The sequence below is a fragment of the Telopea speciosissima genome, chromosome 8 (assembly GCF_018873765.1).
Source record: "Telopea speciosissima isolate NSW1024214 ecotype Mountain lineage chromosome 8, Tspe_v1, whole genome shotgun sequence".
In the NCBI taxonomy this organism is placed as follows: domain Eukaryota; kingdom Viridiplantae; phylum Streptophyta; class Magnoliopsida; order Proteales; family Proteaceae; genus Telopea; species Telopea speciosissima.
In genome coordinates this window covers 2,105,170-2,130,667 of record NC_057923.1, presented here as the reverse complement: position 1 = coordinate 2,130,667, position 25,498 = coordinate 2,105,170, and the positions used below count along the sequence as shown (strand labels likewise).

The following is a 25,498-nucleotide window of genomic DNA, read 5'->3' as shown; positions in this document are numbered from 1 at the left end:
CATGGGAGAAGGGCTGGTTCACTTCACCAATTGGTGGACCAACCCAATGGGCAATAAGGCCAACCAACTTTATGTTGAGCCAGCCCAAAAGGGCTGGGAGTTGCTGGGTCTCTCAAACCCAGATCGTGGGGGCAAAAATGTCACCTTTTATTGACAAAATTTTGAAGTATAATGCTGGCCGAGTGGCATCTTTGGTGGGAACCACATGAAAATTTCGGTTGCACCTTTTGGAGAGTGAAGATTTTATTTTGTTGCTATTTTCTTTCAGTCCTAGTTATTTAAAGTAATTTTTATTTTCATGTTACAAGTCTATTATGTTAAGTTTCTACTTTCTTTTAACTTGAGGTGCAAGCATAGCCCTCTATATATTTGTAATGGCTTTTAGAAGCCCGCACGATTTTACAGTTGAATGAAGATTGTTTTAGCAAAATTATGATTCCTTTCTCAAGTTTTGATTGTGACCTGAAGGGCTGAAGGAGCTTGGCTGAGAGAGCCTAATCCACATATCCCCGAACCTTTTATTTTCTATCCTCTCCATCTTCTCTGTCTCTCCATCGATCTATGAGCGCTGCTCTGCTATTGTGACTGCCCCAACCATTGAGAAGGTTACTCCAGTGCTACTGCTGCTGCTGTTCTTCAGTAAGGAGGACTGAACCATCTTGTTTCTGGCCTGTTGCTGCCCCTGCTTCCAGCCCAATCGAGCCACCATATCTTGAAGGCCTGCACTCTGTTTCCAGCAGGGTTTTGAGGATTGAATCACACCCACAAGGGGCCTACTCGATCCCAGTTTGAGCCCATTCTGTGGGCTGGTTTGCTCTACAGCCCCTACTCAAGGTTTAAAGTATTGGTATCGGGTATCGTATCGGTCGGGTGATTTTAAGAGACGTAACGTATCGTATCGGAGATACGTATCGAACAATACAGATACACATAGAAATGGCCAAGATACACATGGAAATACACTTTTGGAACAAAAAAAATATATAAATAAGCAATATATAACAAGTGTCATACATAAACACTAAAATGGAGAATAATGTATAACCAAACAAGTGCATTAAATTGAAATTGTTATAAAAGATGAGGTTTCTTACATGTTGTAATCATCCATAGCCATGAAGAGTATTGGATGATACAAAGGATGATGCAAAGGATGATGTTGTAGCACTCCTTGATTCGTTTTTTAGTCTAAAAGTGTGAAAACCAAGATTAAATGCAAGATTTTAGACTCTTGGTTGAGAGTTTTCCTTCATTTTTACGTTAGAATAGGAGTTGTATCGAGTCTGTGAATGAAAATCGCTTTTTATGGAATGTATTGATGGTATTGATATGTATAGGTACGTATCAGCATGTATCGAGCCGTATTGATACATTTCAATACGTATTAAACCACCCATAGAACCCTTTACTGGACGTATCAATGGTATCGATACGTATCAGTCGTATCGTATCGTATCTTATTGTATCAGCCGATACATATCAATACAATTCGAGACAGTCCATTTAAAAAAAAAAAAGAGGATGTATCAGTACTGACAGATACCGATGCGAATCAATAGGTACCGATACTTTAAACCATGCCCCTACTTTCTAATTCCATCACCAACCTAGATCTCACCAACCCTTCATCAGATCGGACTCAAAGTTGCAGCAAAGCTTCATCTCCGAAGGACCTCCACTCAATCCAAACTTGAGCCCCAACTGGTGGCTGGTTTGGCCTGCAGAGCTTTACCTGCTATTTTGGTGTTGATGATATTTCTCCGTGGTGGAATTGTATGAAACTTTCAGCATAGTCTTCTCTCCTTACAAGCTACACTCGATCCCTACTTTGGTGGTATTCTCATGGCTGGTTTGGCTTAGAACCCTAACCTGCTAATTTTGAGTACTGTTGCTAATTTGATTTTTGTGGGTTTTTTTGGGACTAGTTACCAAGTCTTACATTAGTAAGTCAGGAATATTATTGTGAGTACAGTTTTGAGGACTGATCATCTTCTTTTGGTGTATTGGATCACTAAGTTCTTGCAAAACAATAAATTTTTGTGAGATTTTTCAAGAACCCTAGTTATTGTGGGTTGATCATTGTGAAATTTTGGGTATATATTCTCTATATTGGAGTGTCTGTGGTCAAAATTTTAGACCTAACAGACAACCCTAACCTTATGCAATTTTAGGGTTTCAGTGACTTGAGATTTTTGGGCTTTGTGTACTATATGACTGGTTGTTTCTGGTGTTTTTTGCTGCTGTTTTGATCCTCTTTAGTTCAGATCTGGTGTTCCATGTTGCTGGCTATCCATATTGTCTGTGAACTGTGACTTGGGTTTTATTCTCTTGGACTTCAGATATTGGTTCTTTATGGTTGGTTGTTTCTGAGTTCTTCTCTGTGAGTTGGTATTGCTGAATATTGTATTATGGCTGATCCTAAGCCTCCTACGAACAATGACCATGTCAAAACCACGTCTATAAAATTGAATGGTGCTTCAAATTATCTTCTCTGGAACTAAGCTACTAAGGCGTATATCACTACCAAAAGAAAGATGGATTATCTGACTTCTCTTCCACCTGCCGCAAACTCACTTGAATATAAGGAGTGGATGACAAAGAATGCTACATTGCTTTGTTGGCTGTGGAATAGTATGGAGCCTTCTGTGGCTGCCAATGTTACGTTTCACACCACAGCCGAGGGTATTTGGGATGATCTCAAGGAGAGTTATTCTCAATATAGGAATATGTCTAGAGTATATGATCTGTATGAAAAAAAAATTTCTCCTTCAAGCAGAATGGTAAGTTTGTTGGTGATTACTATAGTCCACTAAAGGGCATGTGGGAAAAACTTAATATTTACCACCCCTTCTCTACTGATATTGAAGTTATAAAATCTTAGCGTGCTGAATTTTTTAGTTGCTAAACTCTTATCTGGATTATACTCTGACTTGCAGCCTGTTAAGAGTCAAATACTAGCTTGTGGGAAAATTCCCTCCATGATTGAGGCATATTGCAGGATTCAATGGATTGTGCCCCTCTCCCTTTCTAATCTGAACCCACATCCTCTTCTAAGGACAGTTTTGTTTTCATTGTTGGCAATGGTGAACGTGGTAGTGGCTCTAGTTTTCCTGACAGAGGTTGTGGTTCAGGGTGAGCATGTGGACGTGGTAAGGGTGGTCGTGGCGGACAACAAACCAAAATCCATCAGACAATATACGCATTGTGATCCACAAATCATACAGTTGAGAAGTGTTGAGTGAAGCATGGGAAGCCTCAGTAGACACAACAGTTTGCTAACACATGAATGACCGATGGGAGTGCCGAAGTGGTATCATCTCATGACATCAATTAGAGTACTTCTTCTAGAAGTGGTTCCTCTTCCTCCGTCTCTCATAATGAGCTGGTCAATCAATTACTAAGTGTATCCATCAACTAGAGACATCCTCTTTCACATCTAATGCTACATTGGCCCATTTAGGTATACCCACCACTTTAGTTTCATCATTTCCCATTCTGTGGGTTATTGTTCCCGGTGCTTCCTCACACATAACAGGTAAGCCAAATGTGTTCTCTTCATTTCAGAAGTCTAATTGTCCGTCTCAAGTTATTCTTGCAGAAGGATCTTCTACTCATGCTTCTGGTCATGGTGCCATTTCTCTTTCTTCTTCTCTATCTTTGTATTTAGTGTTTCGTGTTCCTAAGTTACCAGTAAACCTTTTCTGTTGGTCAACTCACACAGAATTTTAACTGCTCCATCACTTTTTATCCTTCTTGTTGTGTATTTCAGGATCTCAAAGCAAAGAAAACAATTGGTGGAGGGCAAGAGAGGGATTACTAACTACTTTGACGTTGCTCCTTCCCTACGGCAGCATTTGTTACTTCTACTAGTGCTTTTCCACTTCATTGGCATTACCAGCTGGTACATCTATCTCTCCAAGTTGCAACATATAGTCCCAGTTGCAAGTCTTATCTCCCGAATAGAATGTGAAACTTGTGAGCTTGGCAAGCATCATCACGCTGTTTTTCCTATTTCATCAACGTAAGGTTAAAAGCCGGTCCAGTTTTTCTTATTTTGTTACGTTTGTCAATGACCACCTCTCCAATGATATGGTTGTATCTTCAAAAGGATCATTCTGAGTTTGTCTGCTTTTAAAAAAAATTATAATGAAATAAAAATTCAGTTTTGTGTTTGTTTACAACTTTTGCATACTGATAATGCTCTTGAGATTACTCATGACATTTCTTCTTTTAGTTCTGATAATGGTATTATCCATCAAACTAGTTGTTCCTATACACCTCAACAAAAATGCTATGGTAGAAAGGAAAAACCACCATTTGTTAGAGATGTTGTTTTGACTGCCTGTTATTTGATTAATCATATGCCCTCTTTTGTCCTTCATAATCAGTCTCCCTTGAAACAACGCATTATATGGTCTACCACCACGTATCTTTGGGTCAACATGTTTTGTTCATCATCTTCGTCTTGGCATTGACTCTTCAAGGAACAGGCATATTGTTGTCTCCTGGGCTCTTCCCCCCTCCTTTCTCAAGGCCTCCCCCTCTTCTCCTTGAGGCCTGCTTGTGTAATTGTGTATTTCTTATTTTCTTGTCCTCCCTTTTCGGGGGCTGTTGTATTCCTCGTTCTCTTTTGGTAATGAATCTATTTATTCACCCAAAAAAATTTGTCTCCACGTACTATAAAATGTGTGTTCCTTGGGTATTCTCGCAAGTTGCACCTGAAAAGGATATCGTTGTTATGTCATGTAACTCATCAGCAGTTTGTTAGTGCTGATGTTACATTTTTTGAATATACTCCCTACTTTGGTATTGTTGTTCTTGATTTAGGACCCGCCTCTCCTTGTCTTCCACCTATTCCTTGGTTAAATCCTCATGAATATACTCCCTTCTTCTACTAATGACTTGCCTGTTTCTCTACGGAAAGGTACTTTTCATGTACTCAGAAATCTTTGGTTACCTATCCTATTGCTCATTATGTTTCAATTTCCCACCTTCCTTCTACCCTTTGTAATTTTGCTTTCACCTCGACTTCCCACTCTATTCCTACCAAATATCAAGATGATTTTATCTAACCCCGGGGGGAAGTCAGCTATGGATGTGGAAATGGATGCCTTGCTTTCACGCAATACTTGGAATTTGGTAGACCTACCTCCAACTAAGGACTTTGAGCGGTGTTGTTAGGTGTATACCATTAACTATGATCCTGGCAGATCTGTTGAGCAGTCAAAAGCTCGTTTGGCTGCTAAAGGCTACACTCAAACCTATGGAGTTGACTATTTTAAGACTTTCTCTCCTGTTTCTCGCCTGAATTCTGTGAGAGTTTTGATTTCTTTGGTGGTTATTCTTGATTGGCCTTTATTTTAGCTATACATAAAAAATGCTATTCAGTAAGACAATTTGCACGAGGAGGTCTGTAAGGAGCAACCTCTTGGATATGTTGCTCAGGGGGTGAATGCATAGAAAACTTGTGGGTTAAACAAGGCTATTTATGGGTTAACAACCCTCAAGAGCTGAGTTTGACAAATTTAGCAAGGTTGCTGGCTGAGTGTGTGTGTGTGTGTGTAAATGACCATTCAGTGTTTGTTCATCATCAAGAGTCTAAAGTGACTGTGTTGATTGTTTACATTGATGATATCATGATACTAATGTTTCTGGTAATGACTTGTCTGGGATTGAAAAGGTTAAATCTTATTTACGACGACACTTACAGATAAAAGATGAGTTCTCAGCTATTTTCTTGGTATTCAGGTGATTCGCAGCAGGAAAGGTCTTAGTTTGTCTCAGAGAAAGTATGTTCTCAATCCTTTATGAATCCTCATGCAAAACTTGGAGCTTCTGATGACAAGAAGTTTACAGACAAACATCAGTATAGGAGGTTAGTCGACAAGCTCATTTATCTCATTGTTACCAGACCTGACATATCTTTGGTTGTTGGTGTGGTTAGTCAATTTATGGAGAAGTAGGCTCATTGAGAGACAACATGTCATATCCTAAAGTATCTTAAGGGTGTTACAGGAAAAGGACTTATTTATTGTCGTCATGGTCACATTAATATCATTGGTTATTCTGATGCGGACTAGGCTGGTGCCGATGGTGATCAGAAATCTCCAATCGGTTATTATACGTTTGTTGGAGGTAATCTTGTTACATGGAGGGCTAAAAAGCAAAAAAGATAGCTCGATCTAGTGCCAAGGCCAAGTATAGCGCTATGACTCATATTGCGGTTGAATTAATGGAGATAAAGTCTCTTGTTCAAGAGCTTGGTTTTCCAGTCAATATGCCTATGGAAACGTTCTGTGATAATCAGGCAACCATTTATGTTGCTAGTAATCCAGTCTTCCATGAGAGAACCAAACATATTGAGGTAGACTGCCATTTTATGCAGGATGCAGTGATGAAGAAATTGATTTCTATTCTTTTTGGGAACTCTTGTGGTCAACTTGGAGACTTGTTTACCAAGGTCTTGTTTCGTAATGTTTCTCCATAGTGTTCCAAGACGGGCATGGGTGATATCTTTGCTCCTGCTTGAGGGGAAGTATTAAGAGATTAGTAGTACCGACTTTACCGCAGGGGTATTTCTATCAATTTCTTTTATGTTATTATGTACTTATGTGTAATTTGCAGATAAGTATGTCCTTTCTTGTAATACACTCTATTTTGATGTCATAACATATTCCCTCACCAGTGATTAGAGAACTATTCTATTCTGTCTAATAGTGGAGAGGTTTTCTCCACTATCTCTTCTCCTTCTACTTTCTTCCTTCTTTTCTACATGCACAGGTACTGCTTTCAAGTTCTAATACTGTCAGTCCATCACAAGTGTGATTGTTGAAAATACAAGTGAACAAGTTCGACACAAGGGTGCTATATAGTTGAGATGGCCAACAAAAATCGATACATCACCAATCTTGACCATGACCTATCTATCCAACAGTTATAACTGCCAAATCAGCTGTCTATGCACAGAAAATCATGTCTTGTACACAGAAGCCATATACCAGGCCATGAGGATATCTTTCTTCCTATAATAGTAATACAAGCTAATTTCCTCAACAGACCCACATATCTGCCATGTGATGGCTTAGATAATGCTCAAGTTTGTAGACATGTCATCCATGTCAACATCTACCCATCCATCATGTTTCAACTCAAATGCACCTGCCCACATTGCAATGTAAAGCATAGAGATGGTTGAGAACTCAAACTTTGGCGTCATTGATTTAATGGCTGAAATACAAGGATAAAAATATAAAAGCTCAATATATATGGGCCATGAAATTGAGATGATGCAGAGAAATCACCTAAATGGGTATATTTTATTAAAAATAAGATTTGGGTTGGGTTATGTATGGGCCTTATTGATCCCATGTGTTTTCATTGTAATGGGTCACTTTAATTATAAGCTTTGGGTTGGATCATGTATGGGCCTTTGATCCCATGTGTTTTCATTGCAATGTGTCACTTTAATGGGCCTACACAAGGATAGAGGATAGGCATACGGGATTAGTTAGTTAAGTGTCTTTATTTCTTTATTTTAATGGTTATTCAGTGTTTAGTTAGGCTGAATTAGGATTCAGTAAGTCTAGTCCTGTTTTGAGTCAGTTTCCTAGTGAGTTTATGTTACCTAATTAGTTAAGGATTGGGTTAGGCCTTTCCTTTTTAGTGTTTAAGTCTCTTTTGAGTCATTTAAATAAGTTTGTAAATGGGACCAGCATTATACACGAATTTTGATTAATGAAAAACTTCGTCTTTGCTGCCTATCGTAGTATGCTCTTCCTTGTGTGTGATCAAGGCTCCGCTGGTATTTGATCCAACCAAGCACCTTGCGGCAGGAAGCCTGGGTGCTCTTAACCCTTACTCTTACTGTTATTCTTCTTCCTTCTTCTTCTCCCTCATTGATCAAGTAAGTACTCCTTTGTTTTCTGCAATTTCATATTCTGTCCAAGGATCTACGTAAAAGTGTTTTTGGTCTCATTAATTTTGACATTGGCTGTTAAAGAGATCTGACAACAGATCATCCTCATCTTTTGAAGTATTCATTATCATCCTAGGGGAGGTCTTTAACTAAGATCTGGTGCTGATCAGGTCAGCTGATCTGGAGATATTTAAGATCAGCCAATTCTGCCCTTTTGCTCCAGATTTAAATACCCATAACTGTATTTGCTGAAATTGATATCTGTTAATATCTGTTTTGTTGGTTCTGAAACTAACAGTAGTTAATGATATTCTGTGGGGATTGTTAAGTGTCCAACTTGTTCTTCAATCTGAGATCTGAATTGACAGATTTTCCCTTCTCCTAGTCCAACTAGGATTCCTTAATCATCTGTTGATCTAACCACGGGACCTTGCTGAAACTTTCAGCAAAGGTCACTCTACTTATAAGGAGAACTCAACCTCAATATCAGGTCCATCTGATTGTTGGATTTTGTTCTATGATATTTCGTCCAAAAACTACTCACATATCTCTCTGTTATTTATTCTTTTGGTACTGTTCTATTCTTTTAAATCAGTATTACATTATGAGATGGGACTAAAACTTGACTTGTGGCTAATCCATAGGGTGTACAAGCCATCAATCGGTCAGTTTGCAATCTTGTCAGCCAGCCTTTCTTTGCACACGGAGGACTGGTTGAGTCCTCATGACTAGTGGATAAATGAGGTATCATTTGAGCCAGCCACATATTAGGTTCAGTGCCCATCACTGACACATGACCAAGTGACCAACCATGTAGACTCTACCCATTGATATCTTCAGGCATCAAATAATTTTACTTCAAAAATATTGACTTTTCAACCGATATTGCAAACCTTTATTTTGAGACATGGTAAAGTCCGATTGGCTAAAACTTGACACAATAGTGAAAAGATGATGCTACCAATGCGTCCACAAAGTCTGAGCACCAAGCCAGTTGCCATATGGCAAAAATACCCAGGGGATGAAAAAGCCATTCTTTATCAGCCAGGCAAGGTATACCACCATTATTGATATTCTAATATTATAAGAAGAAACAGAGACTACCAATGCAACAAAACAACATCAAAGAAGAAATCAAGTATCATTGTGTGCATGCACCAGTCTATTAACATGAACCCAACAGATATTAAGGATATACGACACTAACCTGTGCAGATGACCCTAGTGTCTTCGAACCCCGCCAGATGAACTCAAGACTTTTCTCATTTTTCCTTTTATCTCTATCTTGGTAATCAATCCGAGCAAAGAAAAGGGAGTCAAATCCAACCTACACCAACCAATCGATTTGTACTTGCATTGTTACAGGAGAAATACATTTAGAAATATTCTGCAAAAAAAACTTGGCCTTCAATTATATGTAATGTATTCACAGTTTTCTAAGAATGTTATAATCTCCCCTTTTCCCCTTTTGGTAGGTTTACTTGTATTTTTCTTCATTGATGTGAAAACCGGAAGAAAACGGGAAATTAGTTCAATACAAGATATAAGGATAAGGAATACCTCTGCCCCCAACAAGTAAGCTTGCACAGCAGAATGTCCAAAGGGATCAATCTGCCAGCCAATTCTGGGGGTCACACCAAACTCTTGCTTGATAAAACGATGCCCCATAGTTGTCTGATCAATCATGTCAATGTAATGCGGTGCTGCCTCGTCATGCATGCACATGCCTCCATTTCTGCAGAATCCAAATCTTATGACCCCAATAAATAACTGAAAATTGCCAGTTTTCAAATGATATAAATCGGATAGGGGTTTTATACTCGTGTTAATATGGCGATTTTAAATAATATGAAGAGAGAGGAAACTAGGTAAAAAATGGAACTGCAGTGCAAGGCTCAGCTCTTTGAGCATCGAGACATATCACACTACACTATGGTCCACAAAAGCAACCGAAATGACAAAAATTTTGAATGAGATAATACATAAACTCCAATTGAGCCGAGCTCACTAGCTGCTTGACTGTACTCTTGACTGCCTCGCTCTGATCTCTCCACCAACGCTGGAAAAATGCCTGCGCAAACAAACAAAACCAACAACCAGTTACATGCCATTCAGCAACAGAATATTAAAATTTGTAACTGAACCTAATAGCATGTAAGAGCGAGAAACTCCTACAATTTCAACGTAAATGAATTTTCGGTTCTTATCAGCCAGCAATGCCGGAACTACAGAATCCAATACGTTCTGAACACAAGCCACCTACGAGACGAACAGTAAAGGAAGAAAGCGTTAGTCACGAGTGGGCTTTAACTCAAAGCTAGACAAAATGAGGACATTGGACTCAGTGAGAGTAATCGAGAAACCTGAATGGAATTGTTAGAGCCGACATAGTATTGGTCGATTGTCTTCAACCACCCAACGTCATCGTGTGTGTGAGGAACCAAATGAACATTAATTTTTCCGGGAACAATCCCCTGCGAAGTGTTGTAAGCGATATATCTTGATTCCGAGCAGAGAAAGGACACAAAGAAAGCCAGCAAAAGCACTCCGATCGCCATGGGAAGGGACTGGCTAGTCGAGCATTCAAGCTGCAACCGCGTAAAGAATGCGAAGCAGCTCCAATGGATGATATCGAATAGGTTGGAAAATCGATGAAGGAACCAACAGTTTCCGTTTTTTAGTCTGATAATTCTCGTTTCGTGAACTCTTCTCAAGTCAACGAAATGCAGGAAAAGAGTGAATACAGATTGGATGTTGGTTTCCTCTCTATTTTAAGCTTAAGCTTGCATTTGCATAGCAGCCATAGCTCGGGTTCCCAAAGTTGGATTCAATAAGTAGTACAGATGCTGGCAGCGTGGCATCGATTAAGAGCGTCTGACAACCTAGATCTCTCTCTCTCTCTCTCTGATTTTTTGTGATGGGACACTGCGACTACCTTAAAAAATATAGTATTATATTAATGGGGCGCTGTTCTCTGTGTCCAGGCACGGGGTGGGTACAATGACCACCCTGCTCCTGCACAGGCTGCCCATGTGCCTGGGCATAGGCTGCGCTGCGGCACAGAGAAAATTCTCCCTATATTAATGGGAACGAGGAGGCCCGCCACATGGGTGCTGTTCACCTTCGTTCATTTAATTATAGAAAAATTAAAATCTGCTCTGGTTAACTGTTCTCCTGCTGTGTGTATTTGGAAATATTTCGCATATGTTTACTCTTTTCTCTTTTTTTTTTTTTTTTGGGTAATTTCATAATTCTAATGACCTAACAAAATAAAAGGGAAAAAGAACTCTGTCCCGAAGTGTGGCCTACACCAACACTCCCATTGAGTCTATCTCTCCCCTCACTATATGAAAAGACAGATGTGCCCCCTTATTTTAAGGAGGAGAGAGATAGACACATGGGAGTACTGACGTAAGCCACATACCTAGAAAAAAAACTGCTTCCCCAAAATAAATAAGTTTTCAATACAAAGTAAATGTAAAACAAAGTCAATCTGGTTATTTTGTAATTAATTTTCGGGCAAGAGATCTCTACTTGTTCATGTGGTCTCTACTAAAGTGTTTGGGCCAATGGGTGCGCACGCTTGGGTATCTATCTAGGGGGTAAAGACGCCATCTCATTGTGCCCTGTGAGATGGTGTAGGAAACACCACCAGAAATCTTTTCCCCTTATCCGTTTGTTTCGGCGTAAAATTTACTTGAAATTTTTTAATTAAAAAAAAATTAGATGTAAAATTTTAAATGTTGAAAATTGTTCCAATGTTTGAATTTTTTTTATGGAACAAACATTATAAATTGTTTCAACACATAAAAATTTACATTTACGAAGTAAAATTTTACGCTAAAACAAACGGAGCCTTAATTTTCTTATCTCATAGATTTATGTAATTTTTTTTTCCTTTTTGGTAAGACATACATACGCTTACTCTAATACTAAGTTTTTATTATTATCAAAAGTAATAATAATACTAAGTTGTTATACAATTAAGTAAACAACCTTAAGGTGTTTACCTACTCATGCATTGTTGAATCTATGAATCCATGTATTGTTAAGCATGTTAGTGGTTGCAAGCAAGGTTGAAAATTTTGGATAAACTAAAATATGTTGGTATTTTAATAATTTCAATACTGAAGTTTAATCTATTTCAATGAAATAAGATAGGACAACAAAATTTTGGAATTTAACGAGATGGCGTGACATTTTATTTTTTTGCAAAAGGTCAACAGATGTTGTATTAACTATTGAAAAGGTAATATACAGATAGAGAACTCAACCAACTTCCTAGACTTCTTTCCTCACCTTCGGCATGACCATCAACAGGGAAGAAGACCACCAAATCAATTACAAAAATCACCCCCCATTCACCTAGAGAACCTGTATCTCGGCCTTAATGTTGCATCCCACCTCATCTCATTACCAATGAAGCTTGGTGCCTCATCCCAGCTATTTGACAACCTAGTTGCAGCAGCCCGCTTTGCTAACATATCTGCTACCACATTAACTTCTCTGAAGCAATGGCTAATCCTCTAAGCAATCCTTGCCAGGTATTCACTGAAAAACCGTCAACTCTGCTGAAAGGTCCAAGGAATTAAATTATTCTCCACACAACTTACCAAAGCAACCGAGTCACTTTCAATCCACAAATAATCCACCTGCAGCCTCATCGCATGCTGTATTCCATAGAAGAGACCCTCAAGTTCCGCCCTGAAGTTTGATCCAACACCCAAGTAATAAGCATGGCATGACATTTTAAGGCATGTTTGTTTAAGCATGTTTACGTATGTTTGAATTATATATTGGGAAAAAAATTATACGTAAGTGGTAGTTTGATTTTGAAAAAAAAAATTTAAACTACCACTTAAAAAAATCATTATAAGTGGATTCCATATTTGACCACCAATTTTAATTTAATAACAAAATGAATGATTTTGCTAAAAAGTTTAGGTAAAATTCTCAAGCAAAAGGGGGCAAAATCTCAAAATTTCACCAAAATGAATTGAAATTGGTCGAAATCTTACTTTTACATGTGTCCATAATTGAAATTTTGCCAAAATGAGTCAACATGACCGAAGCTTCACTGATAGAAATCGAAATTTATTTGAAATCTATATTTATTGGTGTTTCGTATAAGATTTTGTTTCAATGTATGTAAAAAATAAGATGATTCGCCAAAATTTCAACATTTCGATCAAAATTATGCACCACGCTTGTAGGAGCAATGACCAATGGGTGCTAGTATACTTAGAATGGGTATCAATAGGGTGACACCCTACCATAGACAATGATAGTGGAATTATTATGCTAGATTATAATATCGTCTCAGTATTGTTTTATACCTTAAAAAATGTCACTTAAAATACAAGCATACAATAAATGGATTCTGTGGTAGGCCAAAAAGGACTAGCGACCTAATCATATTTAATTAGCACGAAAAATAAGAACTAATGCTTCGGACAATAGTTACTTAGGTTTAAATCAAACTTTTTCTTTTTTTGTTATTAAATATTTTATAATAAGTTAAGGAAAGAGATTACTGCCTGGGCATCTAGAGTCTGCGCAAGCACTTTGGCCAACAGAAACGCGCGTGCAAGCATCGCCCTGTGCTGGATTTTTGCCTTTCTATGGGGGCAACGTGGTACTTTCGCACACTATTGTGTCTAGACATGGGAATCGCATAGGTCACGAGACCAAGTAGCGTTCTTTTCACCTATAAGATATTCTTTTATATTATAAATAATTAATATAAAATACAAGTTCCATGCAGTAAAATTAATATATAAGGAAAGGAATAGAAGTGTACATTTCGTGGAGGAGAACCACATATCACACGAGGTGACTGAAGGCAGGGTTTCATACTTTCATATTAGGTATTTTGCCTAGTAAATTCCATTTCTTTATGGCCATTTTGGTTTGGTCTTGAAAGGGAAAGACCGTATTTCAATATTTTCAATAATATCAATGAAAATTCTCATTAATTTTTATAATATATGTTCTTTGGTAATAAATAAAAGCAACAAAAAGGAATATAATAATCCCAATATAGTTTACTCGTGCAAGCAATCCCAATAGGCAATATATATATATATACTTTCTTGGTATATGGATTCAAACTCGATTACTTAAACCAGTCAGCTATGGATTGATATGATAATCAAATATGAATTGGATATTGATGTGTCTACTACTCCACTTTGAATTTGCTTCGCATACATCCTTAGTTTAAAAAAACAAGGGTAAAAGCTGGGCACGCGGGGTCCTGTGGCCACCCATCTCCCAAAAAATAAATATATTTAGAACAAATAAATATTTTGTGGACCAACTATGCCAATCATGGATGAGGCCTATTGTTTCAAATTACTCTTTCTTATTTTGGTGCTGGGCCCCTCAACAGGCCCACCCAAGGGCCCACTGTGCCACACCTATTACTAAACTTCTATACTTCTACTATTATTTCAAGGGGGAAGTTTTCATATACGGCCGTGTAAGCATGCACGGTCATGTCCCCTCTCACAAAAAGTTCAAAAAGTCATAAACCCCAATCCATTAATTAATGCCTTGAAACTCCCACCCTCTCACAGCCGTGTATGAAATTTTTTTCCTTATTTCAATAAGGGTAGACGGTAGAGATCTTTTTCCCTTATCTGTTTGTTTCGGCGTAAAATTTTACTTGAAAATTTTCAATTAAAAAAAATTAGATGTAAAATTTTAAATGTTGAAAATTGTTCCAATGTTTGCATTTTTTTGTATAGAACAAACATTAGAACTTTTTTCGACACATAAAAATTTACATTTACGAAGTAAAATTTGTGACGTACGCTGAAACAAACGGAGCCTTAATTTTCTTATCTCATAGATTTACGTAATTTTTTTATTCCTTTTTTGTAAGACATACATACACTTACTCTAATACTAGGTTTTTATTATTACCAAAAGTAATAATAATACTAAGTTGTTATACAATTAAGTAAACAACCTTAAGGTGTTTACCTACTCACGCATTGTTGAGTCTGTAATCCATGTATTGTTAAGCATGTTAGTGGTTGCAAGCAAGGTTGAAAATTTTGGATAAACTAAAATATGTTGGTATTTTAATAATTTCAGGATTGAACTGTAATCTATTTCAATGAAATAAGATAGGACAGTAAAATTTTGGAATTTAATGAGATGGCATGACATTTTAAGGCATGTCTGTTTAAGCATATTTACGTATGTTTGAATTAATATAATGGGAAAAAAATTATACATAAGTGGTAGTTTGATTTAAAAAAAAATAAATCAAACTACCACTTAAACAAATAATTATAAGTGGATTCCATATTTGACCTCCAATCTTAATTTAATAACAAAATGAATGATTTTGCTAAAAAGTTTAGGTAAAATTCTCAAGCGAAAGGGGGCAAAATCTCAAAATTTCACCAAAATGAATTGAAATTGATCGAAATCTTACTTTTACATATGTGTCCATAATTGAAATTTTGCCAAAATGAGTCAACATGGCCGAAGCTTCGTTAATACAAATCGAAATTTATTTGAAACCTATATTTCTTGGTGTTTCGTGTAAGATTTTGTTTCAATGTTTGTAAAAAACAAGGTAACACGCCAACATTTCAACATTTCGATCAAAATTATGCACCACGCTTGTAGGAGCCATGGCCAATGGGTACTAGTATATGTAGAATGAGTATTAATAGGGTGACACCCTACCAAAGACGATGACAGTGGAATGATTATGCTAGATTATAATATCGTCTCATTATTGTTTTATACTTTAAAAAATGTCACTTAAAATACAAGCATAAAATAAATGGATTCTGTGATAGGCCAAAAAGGTCTAGTGACCTAATCATATTTAATTAACACGAAAAATAAGGACTAATGCTTCAGACAATAGCTACTTAGGTTTAAATCAAACTTTTTCTTTTTCTTTTTTTTTTTTTTATTAAATATTTTATAATAAGTTAGGGAAAGAGATCACTGCCTGGGCATCTAGAGTCTGCACATGCACTCTGGCCAATGGAATTGCGCGTGCAAGCATCGCCCTGTGCAGGATTTTCGCCTTTCTATGGGGGCAATGTGGTACTTTCGCACACAATTGTGTCTAGACATGGGAATCGCATAGGCCACGCGACCAAGTAGCATTCTTTTCACCTATAAGATATTCTTTTATATTATAAATAATTAATATAAAACACAAGTTCCATGTAGTAAAATTAATATATAAGGGAAGGAATAGAAGTGTATATTTCATAGAGGAGAACCACATATCACACGAGGAGACTGAAGGCAGGGTTTCATACTTTCATATTAGGTATTTTTCCTAGTAAATTCCATTTTTTTTATGGCCATTTTGGTTTGGTCTTGAAAGGGAAAGACCGTATTTCAGTATTTTCAATAATATCAATGAAAATTCTCATTAATTTTTATAATATATGTTCTTTAATAATAAATAAAGCAACAAAAAGGAATATAATATTCCCAAAATAGTTTACTCGTACAAGCAATCCCAATAGGCAATGGATTGGTATGATAATCAAATATGAATTGGATATTGATGTGTCCACTACTCCACTTTATTACGTGATCTCATATGGGAGAGATTCTAGGTTCCATATCCTTGTAGATATCGATTGTGTCAATCTTCCTTTTATTTTATTTTTATTTCTTTCCTTATTTCAATGGGATTCAATCCTTTTTTCTGTATTTTACTATAAAACAGCCTCACATGTGATAATGAAAATATCTCAATTCTAGATTTATTATGGTATCAGTCTAAGCACGATCCAGGGCTCTTTCTTGTTCGTCTCTAACTCCAGTCCTTCGTTCTTGCTGCTCGGCTTCACCGATCCATTGGCCACCACTCCCATTGATCCGTCTTCTCCATTCTACCTGCACCACTCCGTCAACCCTGGTGCCCTTCTTGTTTCAACTCCCCTCGATGGGGAGAACTACCCCACATGGCGTCGTGCGATGCACTTGGCTCTCTCTGCCAAAAACAAATTAATGTTTGTGGATGGCTCTCTCCTCAGCCAACTGCCCTGCCTTCTGACGTTCTCTTATGGGACCGATCCAATGTCGTGGTTCTTTCTTGGATTCTCAATGTCTTTGGCAAGAACATCTCTCACAGTGTCATCTACACTGACTGTGCCCATGCCGTTTGGACGGAGCTTGAACAACGTTTCTCTGGCAGCAATGCCTCACGCATCTTTCAACTCAAGCGCTCAATCGCCACCATTCAACAGGGCACGGATTTCCTCTCTGTCTACTACACCCGTTTGAAGATGCTTTGGGATGAACTCACCTCTTACAATCCCATCCTTGCATGTACTTGTGGTGCGCATTCCACCCTCCAAACTGCCGTTCAATAGGAACGGGTATACCAATTTTTTATGGGTCTCTCTAATAGCGCAACAACCATTTGACGGCTATATCCGCTTATACTGCTGTGCTCCTATATGTTGATGATATTATCGTCCCTGGCAATGATTCCACCACCATTTAGGGTCTTATTGGTTTTCTCCAATAACGTTTCCACCTCAAAGATTTTGGACAGCTTAAATATTTTATGGGCATTGAGGTTGCTCGTAGTCCAGCTGGCATCTTCATCAACAACGAAAGTACACTCTCGACATCTTATTTGAGTTTGGCTTGCTTGTGGCAAAACTTGTTATCTTCCCTATGGAACAACATCTTAGGCTTGATTCTGATACATGCCCTCTTTTGGGCGATCCATCCCGGTATCGTCGCCTCATTGGCCGCCTCATTTATCTCACCATTAGTTTACCCGATATCACGTACTGTGTCAATACGCTCAACCAGCACATGCAAGTGCCCAGACAGCCCCATCTTGATGTTGCTCTTCGGGTCCTTTGGTACCTCAAATCTGGACCTGGTATGGGTTTGTTCTTGTCAGCAAAGAGTTCCCTGCAGCTCACTGCTTTTTCGGATTTCGATTGGGCCACTTGCCCTACTACACACCGCTCTGTCACAGGTTATGTTACTTTTCTTGGCAGTAGTCCGTTATCCTGGAAATCCAAGAAACGAAGTACGATATCACGCTCTTCTGCAGAGGCGGAACCGCTCCATGGCTACCGCCACTTGTGAGCTCATTTGGCTCTGCAGCCTTCTCCACGACCTTGGTGTCTCTCATTCCACATCGATGCCCCTCTATTGTGATAATTAGGCAGCCCTCCATATCGCCGCCAACCCTGTCTTCCATGAGCGTGCGAAGCACATTGAGATTGACTGTCATGTCGTCAGGGAGCGCATTCAGTCCGGTTACCTTACTACAACCCATGTTCTGTCCGCCATGCAACTTGCCGATATCTTTACAAAACCTCTTGGATGTGATCCTTTCCATAATATTCTTTCCAAGTTGGGCGTTTGTGATTTACACGCTCCAATTTGAGGAGTATTACGTGATCTCATATGGGAGAGATTCTAGGTTCCCATATCCTTGTAGATATCAATCTCTAGTCTTTGAGATTGTGTCTATCGTCCTTTTATTTTATTTTTATTTCTTTCCTTATTTCAATGGGATTCAATCCCTTCACTGTATTTTACTATAAAACAGCCTCACATGTGATAATGAAAATATCTCAATTCTAGATGTATTACACTTTGAATTTGCTTCGCATGCATCCTTAGTTTAAAAAAACAAGGGTAAAAGCTCGGCACACGGGGTCCTGTGCCCACCCATCTCCCAAAAATTAAATATATTAGAACAAATAAAATTTTTGTTGACCAACTATGCCAATCATGGATGAGGCCTATTGTTCCAAGTTACTCTTTCTTATTTTGGTGCTAGGCCCCTCAACAGGCCCAGACAAGGGCGCACTGTGCCACACTTATTACTAGATATCTCAAACATGCCCATCCGACATACCAAAACTAGCTATGTATGCAAAGGATGCAACCCATATATAGTGGCACTTGAGGGGAATGCGATTATTTTTTTGGCAGCCCCAATCAATTGACTGTACATATACGCTTGGATTTTTTTTTTGGTTAAAAGGAGCTTATATTAGTAGAAAGTAATTTAAACTTACAACCTGTAGTATGTCATTCCATTAGCATCCTTCCTAATTATAGTGGAAAGAGCTTCTGGAAGACAATGTAGTCTAAAAACAATATCTTGAGATAGATACACCAAAACAGCCAAATAGTCAACACTACCATTGATCCCCCTATCATGAGGAATAAAACTATAAATGCGAAAATTGTCACGCAAGCCACATATCATCCTTGGCTTAACACGTGTTTCCATCGAACCAAAGACCACAAGCTGATTCTTCATAGCCCAATCAAACACCGGCCTACGCTTACCGGGATCATTCAAACCCCGAGTATTCTACGCCCCAACATTCATCAATGCGAGGTTGGAGAAGTGGAGCAATGCGCGTAGTTGCCCCGACCCGGACTGCGCTCACGTACACGAAGTATTGCAGGACCCTCAACACCATCTTCACTAGTAACAATAGGCTCCACATCCTGTAATGGAGCGAATCTATTACCAACAAATGACTGATCAGCATCCTTCCCAGTAGAGTTGGTCCTCAAACCCGTACCAGTTCGGTCAACTGAACCAGATTTAGCCGCCTCAGACACACCACTGGTTGGTGGTTTTAATTCCATAATTCCTGAAAAATTTGGACTATTATGACCCAAGTCACAAACAGATTTCTTCACAGCAAGGTGGTTGTTAACAACCACCTTGTCTTTGCCACGTTCCCCTACACTCTCCTTAGATGTTGGAGCAACCAACTTATCCTTCAAACCACCATTTAAAATTGAATTCCCTGATTTCTTTTTCACATCTGCACCCAAATGTATGCCATGTGGATCCAAGGTAGAAGGAGATAAACTCGCTTCTTTAGAAACCGAAACAGTATTTAAATTTGAATTTCCTGAAATAACTGATTTCTTTTTCACATCTGCGCCACGTGTATCCATCACAAGTACCGATGTACTAACCGCAGGAATTGCACGATCAGGTGGAGTCGCCGGCGACACAGTGGTTGCAACACCAGAAGGCTCCTCCGACGGGAGAGTGTGTTTCCCTCTTCCCCTACGTCCTCTTGGTCGCTGCCAAGAATCCTCCACCTGCATAACATCTTGCACCGAATCACTATCCTCCTGCATTTTGTTGATCGCAGCAATTGGGTAAGATTTTTCACCATGCCCAAAGACTTTGCAAACACTACACAACGGCGGAGACCAATCATAATGCACTGGTTGCTCAACCAGTGTACCAGCCTCTTGAGCAATACAAATAGTAGCAGGTAACCCATCAGCCACCTTGATGGAGATGCAAATCCGTGCGAACGAAAGTCGCTCATGTCGCACTGTCCTTCTATCCGCACATATTGGGCGACCAAGAACACTTGCGATGCATCCCAATGATCGATCACCCCAATAACGCAGGTTAAGTCCATAAAGCTTCACCCACAATGGCAACTCTATTTCCTCCTTCCGTGAAAGAGAGACTTCAGGAGTCCAAGGACGTAGGATCATTGGACGTGAACTAAAAGTCCATGGCCCCTCATCCAGAATTTGCATACTAAGATCCCTTCCTTGAAAATCAAAAACAAAGATACCAGACTCAAGTCCAAAAACTTTGACAGCCCCAACATGACTCCACTGTTCTTTCACAAATCTCTGCATGGAGGAAAATGAAGGCTTAGACCCAAACACATATCCAACTAGGGCAGCCTTCCACCTATCCCTCTCATCAGTCAATTCATCAGCATCACATTGAGCAACCTTTTTACCATTAACAATCACTGGTTCAAGGAAAGGGATCGCTCCTGCGTCCTCCCTCACCTTCCCACCACGAAACAACCCTGCCCATGACTGCTGTTCTCCACTACGTAGCCCATTATCGCGCACAGTAACCGGTGTAGGAGCGTCATGGGCCACCGGTAAAGACTTTTCGGTGACCATAAAACCAGAAACCTGCAACCACTAACTCACTCTCATACGCTTGGATTTTTGTTACTACACTTGAGAATCTAATTGTGAAAACATGGGCAATGCCATCTTTTCATCTTCCCAAGAGTTAGGTGGACGGTTGAATTCTCAAGTATGGTGCATTGCACTTGAGAGGATAAAAAACCTATAGGCTTCACGTCGTGATGATATGTTTCGTTTTGCTTTCACAAAGGCCCCTCTCTTTTTTCTCTGGGCCTCCAATTAACCGAAATCCAACCCCTTAGCCCACATAATCGAGGCCCATACCTCGAAGTCCAAGGTCAGTAGAACACTCGTGGACACCCCAAGAGGCGGTGATGGTTCTCATTTGGGAATTAAGAGGGCCAGAGGGGAACCTAATCCTGAACTCTTTCTTACCTCAGTCCCAGCCAGCCAGCTATGGAAGACGCTTTCAGAGTTCGGGTTGATAAGGCTTTTGGCTCTCTAGCTTCTTCTTCACCGTCATCTTCGTCCCTGCGTTCGCTATGGTCTCTGTCAGACGAGGAGGTTGAAAGAAAGGAATGGAATCGAGGTACAGACAGTCTCGACAGAGAAGAAACCCCATGTTTCTCTTCCTTCGATGGATTCTTCAGGAAGGATCGAAAGGCTTCCAAGAAGGAATCAAGAAATATTCGGAAAGAGTTTGACGAGGATTTAGAAGACATCGACGATGATGATGAAGATGAGCAACAAGGCCGTGATTCTTCTGGTCAATCTGCTGATCGAGACGGTCATGACCAGGAAGAATGGGAAATTAGGTCTTCAATTGGCTTGGATTGTACACTGGATAATGAGGTACGCTTTTGCCTGTTTTAAGTTTAAAATTTCCACGGTTCTCACTTTGATTTAATTGCTATGGTTTCTTTACACATCGCTCATCGTAAGGTCGCAAACTTTTTTCCTGATTACAGAATTGAGAAATCAATACGTAGTCAGGAAAAAAAAAAAGGAAATGGAGCCGAGCCCTTGGATTTTGTTCCGATGAATTGTAGAATTTGCATACTTGTAATCAACGAATTACAAGCCGAGCCCTGAACTCAATAAGTTCCTTTCATATGATAGTGAGTGTGAAAAGAAAAAGTTTTTAAACTGATGTAATGGATGTAATAAGACATGTATAATGGGGCTGTGACTTGTTAGAGCAGCTGGGGGAGAGAGGAGCATTCCCCATGCCCGTCATAACATGTTTACGATAAGGTTTAGCATGTAACCTTTATAGTATTAGTTATGGATGAGTTAACCAGACGTACATTGGATGAAGTTCACCGTGTATGCTGTTTGGTGATGTTATATTTCTGGGTCAGTAAAAATAGACAGGGAATGTGATTGATCTAGCTGAACTCAGGTACTTGTCATACACCATAGTTGAATTGCTTAGATGTTGCATAATGTCTTTTCTTAAGCGGAAGTTGTAAGGGGCTCAAGTGCTTCCTTAGAATTCTGAGAGAATAAATCTTTGATTATTTTTCTGGGAGATGATATTGAGGTAGAGAAGATGGGCAGATTACGGTTTTTAAAGACAAAAGTTGAGATCCAACACCAAACTTTTCCTATAAAGGTCTTAAAATTGATGCAAGTGTCTCAAGTTCTTACTGCAACATTCTAAATTCTTGATGCCAACCCCCCATTTTTTTGTTCACTTCTGTTTTAGATGCCAACTGATAATTACTTGGGAAGAAGTGGTGCGAAAGGATATGAGTAGCTTCGAGTTAACCGCAAACATAGCTTTAAATAGAGTGGAATGGCAAAACACAATCCTTGTAGCCAACCTAGTTAGTTGGGAGAAGGTTGAGTTGCATCTGTTTCAGGTGCCACATTATATGTAACTTTAGAATCTGTATACTCTATTTTAAGCAAGTGTTTGAGAAGCCAAATTCTTTTTTGTGTTATCGTAATAAGAAGGTGAGAAATTTCTTGTTCAGTAGGGATTGTAAATTCTTTTCTGTTCTCTAGATCTATTTTGTTTGGATTTCTTCGATGAAAATGAGATGATAAATACCAAGGAATAGATGGCAAGATTGGTTTATACAATAACAAGAAGAGTAGATGATGCAGTGGCAGTCAAATGGTTGGACCAGCATGTCCGGGTTTGGAAACTGACGCCTTAACGGAACTGGCTCAACTTAGGTTTTTGGTCTAACAAGGACTGGTCATGGTTTAGTTATTTATGTGGGTTTAACTTGTAGTCTTTTACTTCTTTTATTTTGTCTTGTTTTGCATTGGGTAGGTTACCTAGGTAAGAGGAGATAGAGTTCGAGTTAGCTGGTTTTATATTCCAGTTAGGACTTAGGAATCTTTGTTTCATCTCTTTATATACTTGTAAATTGTAATCAACGAATTCAGTTTTATAATAAAATGAAAATCAGACATTGAGTTTGGTTCTCACGGCAGTGGAACTGTGTGTGTTTGCTTGGCGAGTCGCTGACTTGGCCGACTTGTATTTCTTCCCTTCTCCTCTTGGTACGATTCCCTTCCTCCTTTCAATTTCTTCCCTTTTTTCTTCTTTCCTAACCCACACATCCCTGTTTTGTTCTGTTCAGTCCCAGCTTGATCTGGTTCCACAAGAGAGACAGATCTTTTCTCAATTCTTCATCTTTCCATCCCAAACTCTAGGGTCTGAATCGATTCTCTTGTGCAACCCTCGCCCTTGTTTCTTACACCCTAAATCCAACCCTGCTGTCATATATCAAACTGAAATCAAATCTGATCTCTGTTCTACCGTCAGGTATGATTTCAGTGGCTTGGCTTTATTTCTGGTTTGATCTTTCGGGTGAATAAGTACTGTACTTAAGAGGGTAGTCTATTCAGATACCTACCCTGAAATTTCCCTTCGATTGGGCTTTCGGTGAGGGAGGTCTTCCCTTTGAACCAGATCCCTTCCGCTGGTTGCGTCTCTATTGAGATGTTGAAGACAATTGGTTTTCCCTCCCCCACTTCTTGTTTCTCTTTATCTTTTTATTTGTTTGGTTTACTATACTATCCCTTCTTCTCTCCTTTATTACCACCTAACCTTTATTTTGTTTTACTTCCAAGTGTACCCCTACTTAATAGATATTAATTCCCCTTGTGTCCTTGCCTTTAGTCTATCGAGTGAACTTCCCCTATCTCCCTCTTTAATTTTGAATATTTACAATTCTGCCACCTTTCTTATAAATTTCACTGTACTGTTTTGCCATTAACCTTTGGATTTCAATCTTCTACTCATCGTGTGGGCCCATAAGTGAACCCCACAGGGTTTCCAATCCTCAGGATCTCCATCAGTAGAACTTTAAAAGGGAACTGAAACCACAATGCTGAATTAATTTGCATGCTAAGATCGTCCCTTGCCATCAAAAAAATGAAATGTCTTTGGTTCTCCTATTTATCTCATTGTTCTTCTTCTTCTTAATCATCTTATTTTTCTATTATTACTTCTGTTTGCAAATTTGGTATGCTTGTGAATGTTGTATTTCTTTTCATACTGATGGTATCTGGAACTTGTCTGCTCAAAATTTTTAAATATTTGTTACCAACTTGCCATATGCAGGAAGAAGAAGATGAATATGACAAAGTGGCTGTTGGCAACGAAAATACTGGTGACCGCTTGTATATGAGGGATATTACTGACCATGGGGATTACTTAAATTTTAATAATGTGTTTCCGATTTCCTTTGAGGAGGCCACTCGGGATCCACGTGCTAATCACTTGGCAGCAATAATTAGGCTCAAAGAAGACGAAGCCGAAGCTGTGAAATCGGATTCTTCTCAGGTTTCTGATAAAACGGTACCAGCTGCTTTGGATCCTCAAGTATCTGAAGGTGTTGGTAACTTGAAATCTATTCTGAAAAGGAAGGAAAATCAAACAGATTCAAAGTCACGAAAACGGGTCAGGTTTGACCCTAAATGTGAAAACAATCATGAGAGCGACATAGAGGAACCCCAAGAATTGTTGTCAATAATGCATTCAATGGGTACGCCTACAGTTGCTGAAGATGGTGGGTCATTGCCTCAAGGTTCCCATGGAATTCCAGATTATTTACTAAATCCATCCAGATATACATGTTATAGTTTTGATTCATCGAGTGGAGTTGATGAAGAATCTAATCAACAAGCTTACATGGATCTTCTCAGCATTATGAAGAAGCCAAGTTCTGTAGACACGGAACTGGATGGCACTTGTACCGATGCATCAAAATCAATAGTCTTTACTCCTAAAAAGAAGGCTAGTGATGCTTCAACTGCAAGCAGAATTGAGCTTGAGCAGACTCTGAAAAATCGTTCTGAGGAGTATGTGCGCAAGGCAGGCTTGCCCCTTTGCATTCCGGTTGGTGAAGACCAAGAAGGTGAAGCTTGTGCAATGGATGAAGATGAGCTGGGAACAGCAACTACAGATAAAAGCAGTGGCACCCGAAAATTGGCCCGTCAGTACCGATTGAAAGTTCAGTTGGACGACTCTGATGCTTGATGCCTTTTTGAGATTTCCGTGAGGGAACTAGTGGTCATTAATACTTGCAGTGAGGGCACCAGTGCTGATATATACTTGCTTTATGCAGGTGGAACTTGAGCAAACTTCACGAGTCTCTTGCCGTTCTTGGTTTTCTTGATTATATAGTATTTACACTCTTCAAGGATTTTTGG

The 25,498-nt window shown here is 39.0% G+C and overlaps 3 protein-coding genes across 4 annotated transcripts in view; 1 reads left to right on the top strand and 2 right to left on the bottom strand.

Annotated features, from left to right (window-relative positions):
• The window catches only part of LOC122671479 (probable alpha-mannosidase At5g13980), a 65,767-nt gene extending 55,143 nt beyond the window's left edge, over window positions 1-10,624 (bottom strand). The window contains exons 1-5 of one of the 2 annotated variants that reach the window (XM_043868718.1): window positions 10,279-10,624; window positions 10,091-10,174; window positions 9,898-9,986; window positions 9,476-9,650; window positions 9,123-9,242 (exon numbers count right to left, since the gene is read on the bottom strand). In XM_043868718.1, coding sequence (XP_043724653.1) covers window positions 9,123-9,242; window positions 9,476-9,650; window positions 9,898-9,986; window positions 10,091-10,174; window positions 10,279-10,473 — 663 coding nt within the window. In that variant the 5' untranslated portion in view covers window positions 10,474-10,624. The remainder of the gene's footprint in view (window positions 1-9,122; window positions 9,243-9,475; window positions 9,651-9,897; window positions 9,987-10,090; window positions 10,175-10,278) is intronic. The other variant, XM_043868717.1, reaches the window with a different exon arrangement.
• An 8,655-nt stretch (window positions 10,625-19,279) lies between these two features.
• On the bottom strand, window positions 19,280-20,854 carry LOC122671107. Its single transcript, XM_043868206.1, has one exon. The coding sequence runs from the start codon at window positions 20,852-20,854 to the stop codon at window positions 19,280-19,282; it is 1,575 nt and encodes a 524-aa protein (XP_043724141.1).
• A 392-nt stretch (window positions 20,855-21,246) lies between these two features.
• On the top strand, window positions 21,247-25,498 carry LOC122672907. The gene is made up of 2 exons (XM_043870412.1): window positions 21,247-21,676; window positions 24,408-25,498. Exons 1-2 carry the CDS (start codon window positions 21,281-21,283, stop codon window positions 25,323-25,325), a joined length of 1,314 nt encoding a protein of 437 aa, XP_043726347.1. The 5' UTR covers window positions 21,247-21,280; the 3' UTR covers window positions 25,326-25,498.

Bases quoted from the DNA above. Each gene is read 5' to 3' on its own strand.
- LOC122671107 (XM_043868206.1), bottom strand. From the start codon at position 20,854: ATGGTCACCGAAAAGTCTTTACCGGTGGCCCATGACGCTCCTACACCG.
- LOC122672907 (XM_043870412.1), top strand. From the start codon at position 21,281: ATGGAAGACGCTTTCAGAGTTCGGGTTGATAAGGCTTTTGGCTCTCTA. The intron at 21,677-24,407 runs GTACGCTTTTGC...TGCCATATGCAG, and splicing joins ATTGTACACTGGATAATGAG to GAAGAAGAAGATGAATATGA.